An 11826-nucleotide genomic window follows, 5' to 3' on the forward strand; every position below is an offset into this window, starting at 1 on the left:
ACACACACACACACACACACACACACACACCGCACCACACTCAATTCATCGATTTGATCTGATTATCTAGTTACTCTCGAATCTCCGAGATTCGCTTCGGAGTGAGACTTGCTATTATAGTACTTTCCCCATTTCATACTCTTGGGTACATACCTAGACATACCTAGACATACCTAGACATACCTAACACCTACTACCTACATAGGGTAGGACGAGCCTCTTCTCTTCACTTCGCACTACTTCGATCTTATCTCCTCCACTCCACAATCATCAACCCTAACGTGGTGGAGTTGTATAGCCCTGGAGCCCTGGAGCCCTGGAGCCCGACTACGGTAGTCCCGAGTGCTTGAACGGCGGAGGTGGACGCATGCGGTATCGTACAAATACATAACAGGTATTAGATACAGGGCTGCCTACTTTTGCTGCAGTGCGCCGTGCCGTAACGTACGTATTGTACATACATACACACATACATACATGCCTACATACATGCCTACATACATGCCTACATACATACCTACAGTGCTACACGCCTACTAGGTAGGTACCTACATACCTATACATACATACATAACATCCAGGCCCTATTCTCGTGATCCGGGCGTGCCATAAATCATCTTCCGTAAGCAAGGAGGACGAGACGAGACCATACCGTACCATACCGTACCATATCCTGAAGAGTCGAACCTCTGTCACTCCACTCCTCACCCTACTTGCTCACCCTACTGCGCCTAACCTCTCTATCTATCCTTTTCGGGCTACAAGACTTCCACGCGAGCCTCTAGGAACACTGCCCCTTGCATCCGAGACTCTCCATAGTTACTATCACGACTTGTCTTTAGCCACCTGGCTTTGCAGTCAATCGTAGTCGAATCACTATAACTACTTCGAAGCCATTCCCATTGTCTGTGTACTCGCCACTATTCCAACTAATCGGCATAACGAACAAATCACGACATATCGTAGCGCCTGCGACGGTTCCTTGGTCGAACTTCTCAGTTTATAACCCACTTACGCCTTAATACCTAAACCACCAATATCTGGAATATCGAACGATTATTGCCTTGAGCACCGACATTCCGTCGACTACTCCTTTGGAGGATCCCCATTTGTGTTTTAAACTCGATACATATGGTTTCATAGGACAAGGAAACTCCTACGCGACGATCGCTGTAGTTGTCACAATCAAATTCATCCTTTGGGAACCCGACGGCGGAGTTTGTGATGGAAGTCGCTCCATATCCGTACGCTAAGATCGCCAGGTCCGAATCTAATTCAACGAGGACTGCGCTTCCCACCCGTCCCGTTATATCTAGAGAGGGGACTCAACCGTCTGAGACTATGTCTGTTGCAAATGCTTCCTCTATCGGTTCTAGAAGTCCAGCAGCTCAAAGCCAGAGTGATTTCTCAGACGTGCCTAGTCCATCGATACAAGGATCCGAGCGAGTCAACTCGAAAAGCCCCTCTCCATTCGATGCAGTACATCAAGAGAGTTGGGCAGCCACCAACATAAAATCTAACAGCACTTCTAACCAAGGCGGCCAGGTGTGCAGGTGAGTAAACTATTTGCCGTATGAGTAGGTATCCAGCCAGTCCTAATTTCACTCTAGCAATTGTGGAACCACCAGGACGCCGTTATGGAGACGTTCGCCCCAAGGAGCTACCATATGCAATGCATGCGGGCTGTACCTGAAGGCCCGGAATTCGTCTCGACCGACGAATCTTAAGCGTCCGCCGTCGACAGTTTCTACCACTCCGAAAAGGACGCCCGAGAAGGCGTCTTCTAGTTCTTGCTCGCAAGGCACCCCGGGAAATATTCCCGGTGCCACTTACGTGGCAGCGGATCAGATGCCCAACGGATCGTGTCCCGGCGGAGGTCGATGCAATGGTACCGGTGGTGCAGAAGGATGTAGCGGTTGCCCGGCGTTCAACAACCGCGTGGCCAAGAGCGCCCAACTCCAGAATCAAAATCGGGCCTCCAGTGCCGGAAGCGGAACCCCCGTAGACGAGGGGCCGGCCCCTATCGACATAAATGCGCAGCAACAGGCTGCGGCTCAGAATACGACTGTAGTTATAGCGTGTCAAAATTGCGGTACCACGATAACTCCGTTATGGCGTCGGGACGAATCCGGACATACCATTTGTAATGCCTGCGGTATGATAACGCTCAAATTCCTCAGTCAGGTACCTGCTGCTAACTGATGTAGGGTTATACTACAAGCTTCACGGAGTTCACCGGCCAGTGACTATGAAGAAATCTGTCATCAAGAGGAGGAAACGTGTGATACCAGCAAATCAGATGGACGATGGGACAGAGGACGCGATGGCGATCGACTCGATTGAGCAGCAGAGCCAATATGCCGAGACCGAGATGGAACGAGGCAGTATCAATGAAGATGGGTCTGTGAATCTCGGATTACGACGAAGGACAGAATATCCTCTCACAATGCTCCCTGACCCGACTCGATCCAATCCAGGACCAAGCTCGCTACCGTCCAACGACCTTATGGCATATCATACTCCTAGCGCCTCACAGTATGTCGATATTCGGGATTATATCAACGATGACAATCGTCTGGCACCAATAACATCTATAGCGGCACTGAGTGACCGCCAATCATCCTTATCCCCAGCGTCATTCCTTTCACCGTCGAGAAAGCGATCATTCTCGGGAACCGAGTCGGAGTACGCACCGAGCGAGTTTGGGTACGATAGCTCAAAGCGGTTATCATCTATCAAGTCGCTTCTTAATCCGACGTCAGAATCAAGCCCTAACCTCCGCGTGGCTGAAACTGCTAGTGACCTGCTACGCCTCCGATCTCCGGCGACTACACTTACATCAGCACCGAGTCCCAGCCCGCAGCCGGTCGCATCAAACATACTACCCGTCATCCAATCCAGAGAAAGCAGCACTGAAGACGAAAAGTCAAAAGCCCTTCGATTGGCTACACTACAACAAGAGACCGAACGAATGCGCCAGATGCTCGCGGCCAAGGAACGTGAGCTAGCTGCTCTGCAAAAATAGGAGTCGCTTTCCTCCTAAAGTTACGATGGGTCATATTTCCTTTATTTCTATCATAATGATAACATGAAACGACTGGGGCTGCGAGGGCTGTAAGGGTTACTCAACAGGAACTTGGTGTAATAAAAGAAAAACGGGGAAAGCAAAAGACACAAGGGCGTCGTCCGGTAAAACGTCTTCGGCAGCGATCTTGCATTGCTTTTCATCCTCATAGCATATATGCTTGGCGCAACGTGAGTTTGAAAACATGGGTGGAAACTTAAGGAAATGGTATTCTGAATTACGATACAAACATGCTCCCTGGTATAAGCGATTCTATAGGAAATTGTATCTTTAAAGGGGTTTCTATGAATGAATAATAGACTCGACTGAGGGAGGGGAAGGGAAAGGGAAAGGGAAAGGGAAACCGGAATGGGAATGGGAATGGGAAATAGGGGTTGGTAAACAAGATCACGCAATGGGTGTCTTTTTTGGAGTTTCTTACGCATGAGTCAGAGTTCGGATCGCTTCACGCGGCGTTATATACCAGCTCTTCATATATATATATATATAACTTGGACATGCGAAGATGTTATCTCACTCGACTTAGCGTTTGACAGCTATATTCTACGTAGGTACCTAAGTAGATACCTAGAAGTCAGGAGGATTTAATACATGGTGGACGATCTATAAAGCTTCATCAGACTATACCTACCTACGCAGTCTGTTGTCTATTACATGTAAAGTAGGTGACCACGAAGTTTTAATGGAGCAAACTTGGAATCTCTCCTTTTATCTTTCCTCTCTCCAACGTAGGTAGTAACTTAACGTACCTAGTAACCGTAGATATCTGATATCTAACGCCTCAGGGGGGTTTATCCTACCAAGGACACCAGAAATCACACACACACACACACACACACACACACACACACACACACACACATATATAACTACATAGGTAGGTAGCTTTTTGTGCCTTTCATTTTTCATCTCTGCTTCTTCTTATTCGTAACATGGTAATCTAAGCATCCATCCCACATTTCCGTAACGCATTTCAGTTGTTGTTTTTTGGGTCGCACATAAGATACCTAGATACCTAGATCTATACAGACAGACAGACAGACAGAACCGGGCCATCGCCATCGTCATGTTATCACCGCCATCACCACCGGGTTCATCGGGCATTTTCTCCCCCTCTCGATACACAGAAGCAAGGAATTAACTTTCTAGAAATCTTTTTAGGATAACTCCCCTCGCAATAAAACAAAAATTCAACACAATGGCATTCATCATTCCCCACCGAGATCTGGTAGCGACGACGGCGATACTCGAGGTATTCTTTATCGCGGGTCATAATTATATAAGACAAAAAAAGAATCAGGGAATTTGCATTTTTTTGCCCTCGATACCCGTACCACCACGCTCTCCTTTCCCTTCCTTAACTGAAGAATGGGCGAAAAAAAAGGGGAGCGTAAAAGGTAGGTAGGTACCCAAGGTCATATATAGTAGGGGGTAGAACATGTCGCACTCAAAAGGCATTGTTTTCAGCATCGTCGTCCTTATATCGATAAACCCGTCCCGTCCCCCGCCTTTTGCAAATTCCATTTCATGCCGCCACCTCTTGTCTCGTCCGTCATATCTTGGGGTTTCCAATATCTAGGTCGTCACAAACTCCCTGAGTAGGTAGGTAGGTAGGTAGGTGTGGTAGGTGTGGTAGGGTTACACAGCGACGAGCGGGGACCATCATCATGATTTTATTATACCTGCTCGGCGCCCCAGCCCTGGTCGGCCTCGCGCATGTTGGCGGGGGGCTCGACGGAGGGGACGAACTCGAGGGCGACGTAGGCGAGGCCGACCAGGCCGACGATGCTGCCGGCGATAATGCGCAGGACGCCGTTGTTGAGGAGGATGGAGCCGATGAAGACGTAGAAGATGCCGCGGCCGAGGAAGCTGAACATGAAGGAGGCATAGCGCGAGACCTGGGGCGGGATCTGGAACTCGAGGAGCCCGATGCCGAGGCCGAAGAGGAGGACGTAGGCGCCGATAATGATGGATTGGCTGTTGGGGTGGAAGCGTTAGTAGGTGTGACACTAGGCGCGTGGGAAGCGAGATGGGCGGATGCTGTTTCTCTTGCGATATGCGTGTGTATATAGGTAGCTAGGTAGCTATGGGGATTTTGGGTGGTAGACGTACAAGCCAGTGTTAGTGAAGAACTGCGATATACCGCCGAGCACCATGATCAAGCCGACGGTGGCGTTGACGATTCGGCTAGATTAGGAAAGAATAGGACATCATGTTAGCAACGTGGTCTGTCCACCAGAACATAGTACAAGCTTATAGTACTCGGGGAATATGTGTGGGTTGCAGAGCGAGGTGGTGGATTTGCGTACAAGGAGTCGGAGAAGTCCATCTTTGCGATTGGGTCGGAGGAGATTTGCGACACTGGGCTGATTTGATGTGCTTGATGAACAGAAGAAGCTGGTTTATGGATAAAAGGATGCGCGAAATCCTGTAGCGGTGGGCAGAGGTGGAAAAGAGATAAAGATAAGGAGAGTAATAGGGCTGGGTTACGTATGGATAAGTAGTTAAGTGGTTTGTGTTGCGTGTCGTTTTAAGTTGTTGTTGTTTTCTTTTCTTTTTTCTTTTTCCTTTTTTTCTTTTTTCCCTTTGAACTTTTGAGCTCCAATCTTCCAAGGTTACAGGTTACAGCTTGGCTTGGCTCGCCTTTTGCTTGGCGTCAAACAGGGGTGTATTCGTTAGAGGTGTCGTCATCTACTACTAGTAGTAGTACCTACTATGTACGACGTAGTAGGTAACATGTGTGGCGGAGAATAGCACTAGCCACAATACCGTTGACATTAACGTGCATAGTAAGTACATCAAAATTGAAGTGTTGACTTGAAGTTTAATGTTTAAGCCTTTAAGGCATATTGGTTATTCCACAGGAAGGAGGTACATGTATCTAAATATTATTTTCAGGCATCACCAGACCTATGTACATAGCGTAGTACCTAGTAGTGTTCCGCTATCAAGCACAAATAACTTTCTTCTCTCACCTTTTGAATCTTCCGTTCGTTTCCTAACACTCCTGACTCCTCCCAACCACAAAAGAAATATTAGGCACCTACATCATGATCAATGTAGGTGCCTAATATTCATTCACTCACTCATATATTCATTTCTTTATTTCTTTAATTGGATTTCCCTTGATAATGTCGTTGGTATACAAATACCTTGTCTGGGCCGGAGCTGTGGCTATATGTACACAGGTAGCCTCCATTACCATGGCTAACCCTCAACGCGAAATAATCAGATCCGTCAATTGTATGGCCAGAACAAGAGCAAGTGGAACTGTCTTATTTGCACGAGTACCTAAGTACGCACCGCTCGAGACAACATTTTACTTCAAGGCGCTGGCGAAGAAGATCTAGGTATCCCTCACCTTGATGGGTCTATTCCAGATCTCGCCAGAGACTTCTAAGTAGTTCCGCCACTTTTCAACATGGAAAAATGCGAAGACAAACAAGCAGGCCGGTCGGAAGATTGCCGCTCTGAATATACTGCATATAATGTGCCATCCACATTATTCTTACATACCCTACCCATTCTTTAGGGGGCCACATCAATGTCTTAATCATAATCCACACGATTCAAGACCACACTTCCGGTGTCACCGCGGGCAGGCTCCAATGGAGATGCCAAATCAGCTGATAGAGACCACTATATATGTGTGTCGTTGCGATGAACCACCTCCTCCCGTGGCGTCGTGGGGTGCCGTGATGCCAATGCCACGGGGGCTGGTGGTGAGCACTGGCCATGTTACTGAAGCATCAGTCTTGTTGACTTTTTTGTTCCAGGCCGCTATTGGCTTTTTCGACCTTGTCGTTTCCTCTAGGGTGCATGGGAGTAGTCGGGTTGACAATGGATCCGTGATCCTTGTGCCATTGTGTTGCATCGTCACTTAGCCCACTCTACTAGCAGGAAACCTGCCCTATAACGAACAACAAAGACAAGAGCTCCTCCCGATCTCCAAAATCACAATTTCAGATGCACTCGCCCTAGCATCCATGACGATGAAAAGACACTGCCGACGCCAAACACCACTGGACGAAAGCGTTGGGTCCAAGGTCTCCAGCTGCGGCGAAGATTTCCATTGCCTCGACCCCCTCGAAAGCCGAAACCGCGACCAGAAAATCCACGGCCGCGAGCGTTGCCTCTGAGTCCGACAGCTCGGTCGTCGCGACGTCGAAATGAGCTTCCATCCGAATAGTTAGGGCCGGCCGAGTAGTTAGGTCGGTAGTAGTCGCCGTGTCCGGCGAAGCCACTACGTCCGCGCCAAGTGTCAGAGAAACGGGGTCTGGCATTCGCTGGATTCGCCCTAGACGATACGCTCGGGGATACGCCGGCGTCCAGGACGAGGTTCACATTGACGTGGATGACCCAGACTCCGAGACCGTGGAGCTACCAAGTGTTAGTCTCGGAAATGTGGATTAGATCTAGAAGGGGATGGCAATGGTGGCAGTGATGGTGGTCGTGCTGATGATTTATCTTGTGTGGAAATGTGGATTAAATTAATCCTATTTTATGTCAGCATCTTTTCTCGGAATATTTATATAATATTAAGCTTAAACACCCGCCGAGCCTGTCCTCGTGTCCAAGGACAAGGATGATCCAAATATCGTGTGAGATCACGCCTTCTGCGGAATAGAGCGAGATACTACAAACTCCAGGACGGTAAGCTGTGGCATGAATACAAGGGCCACTGGCAGAGGTGCCTCTGTCGGGGAGAGGTAGCCGGGGCACTCCAGATGGCTCATGATGTGGGCGGGCACTTCTCCAAGGCAATTACGCTGAAGCGGCTGAGTCGGTCTGTGTACTGGCCTTGCATGGCCCGGGATGTAACCAACTACATCGAAGGCTGCCTCTCCTGTGCGTACCATGGGCCGTCCCGACCTCCGATACCCCCGCAGCCCGTCACTGTGTACGCACCCCTGCAGGTTCTGGCCGCCGACTTTGTTGGGCCGTTTCCGACAATGCCGTATGGAATGCGACATATCCTGGTCATTGTGTGTTACTTCAGCCGATATGGTTGGGCCATTCCGACTGAAGGGGCCACGTCGGCAGACGCGCTGAAGGGATTTGACCTGTGGGTCGCGAACATGGGGACAAGACCTCTGGCCTTTTACCTCGACCCTGGGTCTGCGTTTGTGTCGGCGGAGACGGTGGCCAGGATGTTGAGCGAAGGCTGGTACAACGGCAGTTGACCGAGAAAAACATCGATGTGGTGAGAAGCTGGTTCCGATCCATCAAAATTGACCCTGGGAACGGATGTCAGAGCGAAGACGAGCTCAACCTCGCGATGAGGTTGGCATATACGTGGAAGGATCGATTTATCGTCTCCTTGGGTGATTTGGAGGCAACGGATTTGGTTGAACATAGGTACAATCGTGGCCGAACATTCCGCGACGCCGTATCGCCTTCGGCAGCCGCAAAATCACCATTTTGGAGCCGGCAACGTTCGATCAATACGGTCGCAACCTACCATCAATCGGCCCTATTCGAGCTGGTTGGCGCTGGTTCTAGAAATAGAGAACCTGACTTCAAAAGGTCGTCTCACGGGCGATCGAAGATGACTTACGTGAAGAATTCGTCGAGCTAGTCTCATATCTGGAGACGGCATTCCATGACGAGCCGCCGACAAAACGCTTAGGGATAGCTCTGTGGCTATCCCAATAATCATCGAAGGGCACAATGAGGGAAAGAAGGCGAAGCCACAAACAGGCCTTCAATAGATACATGGCCTGGATGGTGAGGCAGTGTTTGCACTCTCATAGTCTTAGTCGCACTACCCGCAGTGGAAGATCGTTCTCAACGCACACAAGGCAAATGCTTGCGTGCATGCCGCTCTTCTACTGTCAAGGGTCTACCTAGGAGCACATGGGGGTTCACATGGAACAAAGACGACTTACGTGTATTGTATATGTAGCTTCCATAGTCTCTGGGAGATGTTAGGGGTACTTGTTGGGTATAGTTCACTTTGGAAATTCCCAAATTGCATCTCATCAGGCAGTTGCAAACAGAAAGAGGCTTGATAAGAACATCGAATGTGTAACTTGCAAAAGAGTCACGTGGCATATGGGATGCAAATTCATGCAATGCAAGTGAATGTATACACTCTATAGTTAATTGCATATTGCCCCTTTTCGAGTTGTTCCCCTATCTCTTTAATTGCCTAGGGTAGGTACTACCTATAGTATGTAATTAATAATTTACCTAGGTACCTAATGTATGCAACTTCCATCCAATGAAATTTACCTACCTACCTACATAGGTAGGTAGTTAGGTTACGATACCCCGCTTGATTAGTGCAAACACAAACTATATACCACTATTTCAGCAAGTCTTTCATCAACTAAAGCAGATCACGAGATCTTCATAGGGCTTGTGGTTTAGTGGTATAATACTCCCTTAGCATGGGAGTGGTCCGGGGTTCGATTCCCCGCGAGTCCAATGTTTGGAGGTTAAATTCCTCCTGTACCATAAATTTTCTTTTTATTTTGTCTTTTTTTTTCTCGGGTTTTTATTCTTGATCGATGTTACCGCGATTTGACATTTTGAGATAATTAGAAACCATCTACCTCTACATAGGTATAGGTAATCAAGTTCATACCTATCTCTAAGATGGTTGGCCGTGTTTTCAACCTGGGTGTGTGCCTATCCATGTTCCAGTTTTGAACTGATATGAACTACTACCTATTAATCAACGCATCCTCATTGGCGATACCCCTTTTCAGGGCATGCATAGGTACAATATGAAGGTTACATTATGCCGATGAAGGCGCTGGCACACAGCCTCGACGTTTTTACTTTGTTTCCTCTCAGCTCACAGATGGGCAGATCTTCTTTTCTGGTCATTTACTTGGCTGTACACAATCATCGTCGCCTGACATACCTATTGTTGTTCTTGTTTGAACCCTCCTGTTTCTTGTTGTAACTGCCGCCGACGACATCGAAGCGATGGAGGCCATAGCGACGTTGTCGCTTGTCTGTAATGCGGTGCAAGTCATCTCCTTCGCCGGCGAGGTTTTTCAGCTGTGTCGTAGCGTGTATGAAGATGGTACAGAGCCCTTCCAGCGTTCTCAGTTATCTTGATTTGGCTTGGCTTTAACTAAGAAGAGCAATGCAGGTAGTCCAGATCCAGGCTGCAAATTGAACTCTGAACGTATACTTCCTCAAGGGGTCTCATTTATATCTAGATAGTTGCATGATGCTGACTGCTAGACTAGCTCCTCGGGTCGAGCACAAGATGCCCGGTCCCAGGAAGCTTTCTCTGGTAAGTACTCAATATTCAACCTAACCTGAAGCATTTACTTATCCAAGTCCATTGACACATACATTTGACAGGTCTCAACAAAGAAATCAAGCGATTCATTGACTTGTGGTCTCAGGGGCACCGGGACATGTCCGGAACAATTTGGCCTCATACAAGCCTTCTATTCCCGCCGACCTTGATATTTACGATGATTTAATTTTCGTTCTAGTGGGCAAAGCATCTGGAGTGTTCCTCTGGGTCAGATTGGCAACTAGAAGCGTTATTGAGGGTATCCGGAATGGTGACTCTTGGACCACCTTACACAAACGTACCGAAGAGCTGGAGCCCGGCATTGACCGACTCTTTAAGCAGATGTGGGAAAGGCAAAATCACAACCGACGACTCTACAAGGAAGAGACGGCTAGATTACTTTGGTACACTATATATGTAGATAACATGCGTAACACGGTATCTACAAAGCAACGGGGTCTCGTAGGAGATATCCTTGGTACCAATCCAAGCCTTAGCTCCTCTATACTAAGTTCCATCGCCAACGCCAACTCCAACTCCAACAGGATGAAGGCCATCGACGAAGAACGCATATTCATCGAACACGAGAAATGGCTTTCTGCTAGGAGCGCGGGCTTTCTCGAGATATACAAGAGTTACTCACATGAGATGTTACTACTAACTAAGTCACAAGGTTAGATTCATCCATCGTTCCGTGAAGGAATTCCTCATTAGTACAAGAGAAGGGCGTGAGATTGTTCAGAGACATGGCATCTGCGGGTTATATGACACCTCAAGAAGAGACAGAGCAACTCATGAGCTTCAACTACCAGGTACAATTGTTAAATACAGCGGTATCCACGGATTTACATTTCTTCAAAGTAGCCGCAACACATTTTAACGTTGAGTTCCTATCTCAACGAGGTAGGATCTTCCGGGAGTTCTCGTTGCAGGAAAAGTCCATGATTCTACTGAATACGTGCTCGCCTAAATCCTTCAGGCGATTCGGTTCCAATATCGTTCCATTCCTTGATGATGAATTCACTACGACATTGGATTATCCAGCATTCATTCCAACATGCATTGAGCGTTGTAGGCATACCGTTAAATGGTTGCTTTGCAACGGTGCCGACCCAAACTTTAGGTATACGGTACACTCGAATGATACGAATATACATATGCTTGATACTATAGTGTCGACCGGAACGATGGTTTGCGGGCACCGAACCCAGAAAAGAAAGAAGAGAAACGCCAGCTCGAAGCTGCTCTTACGATGAGCTTCCTGTATCCGGTGTATGATTTATATGTTGGCCACGAAGTTCACAACGTGCTCAGAGAGAATATCGAGGCGCTCTACCAGTATTAATGCACTCGAGGGAATATAATTATCTGTTCCCGGTCATGTTTTTACTTGCAATAAATCCTTCATCATCCATGGGCCTTGGGATGGAGATAGGGAGACCTACGAGAAAAAGGGGGTTCGACTCACTACTACACAACT

The 11826-nt window shown here is 48.0% G+C and overlaps 3 protein-coding genes and 1 non-coding gene across 4 annotated transcripts; 3 read left to right on the forward strand and 1 right to left on the reverse strand.

The window, feature by feature from the left end:
• The first annotated feature begins 586 nt into the window (after positions 1-586).
• On the forward strand, positions 587-3391 carry GGS25DRAFT_493388 (uncharacterized protein). The gene is made up of 3 exons (XM_049261251.1): positions 587-1553; positions 1611-2155; positions 2208-3391. Exons 1-3 carry the CDS (start codon positions 1225-1227, stop codon positions 3023-3025), a joined length of 1692 nt encoding a protein of 563 aa, XP_049115233.1. The 5' UTR covers positions 587-1224; the 3' UTR covers positions 3026-3391.
• A 1370-nt stretch (positions 3392-4761) lies between these two features.
• GGS25DRAFT_522352 (COPI associated) lies at positions 4762-5414 on the reverse strand (the record flags this gene model as incomplete). The annotated part of the gene is made up of 3 exons (XM_049264218.1): positions 4762-5062; positions 5198-5272; positions 5395-5414. The coding sequence occupies 3 exons, from the start codon at positions 5412-5414 to the stop codon at positions 4762-4764; spliced, it is 396 nt and encodes a 131-aa protein (XP_049115234.1).
• A 4028-nt stretch (positions 5415-9442) lies between these two features.
• On the forward strand, positions 9443-9514 carry GGS25DRAFT_t64. The gene has a single exon. It is a non-coding gene; the product is annotated as a tRNA-Ala (tRNA).
• Positions 9515-10021: 507 nt separating this feature from the next.
• On the forward strand, positions 10022-11691 carry GGS25DRAFT_522355 (uncharacterized protein; the record flags this gene model as incomplete). The annotated part of the gene is made up of 5 exons (XM_049264219.1): positions 10022-10110; positions 10291-10337; positions 10453-10980; positions 11061-11436; positions 11520-11691. 5 exons carry the CDS (start codon positions 10022-10024, stop codon positions 11689-11691), a joined length of 1212 nt encoding a protein of 403 aa, XP_049115235.1.
• Between the last annotated feature and the right edge of the window lie 135 nt (positions 11692-11826).

The sequence above is a fragment of the Hypoxylon fragiforme genome, assembly GCF_022984875.1.
Source record: "Hypoxylon fragiforme strain CBS 206.31 chromosome Unknown GGS25scaffold_6, whole genome shotgun sequence".
Classification (NCBI taxonomy): Eukaryota; Fungi; Ascomycota; class Sordariomycetes; order Xylariales; family Hypoxylaceae; genus Hypoxylon; species Hypoxylon fragiforme.

Bases quoted from the DNA above. Each gene is read 5' to 3' on its own strand.
- GGS25DRAFT_493388 (XM_049261251.1), top strand. From the start codon at position 1,225: ATGGAAGTCGCTCCATATCCGTACGCTAAGATCGCCAGGTCCGAATCT. The intron at 1,554-1,610 runs GTGAGTAAACTA...ATTTCACTCTAG, and splicing joins CAAGGCGGCCAGGTGTGCAG to CAATTGTGGAACCACCAGGA. The intron at 2,156-2,207 runs GTATGATAACGC...TAACTGATGTAG, and splicing joins TACCATTTGTAATGCCTGCG to GGTTATACTACAAGCTTCAC.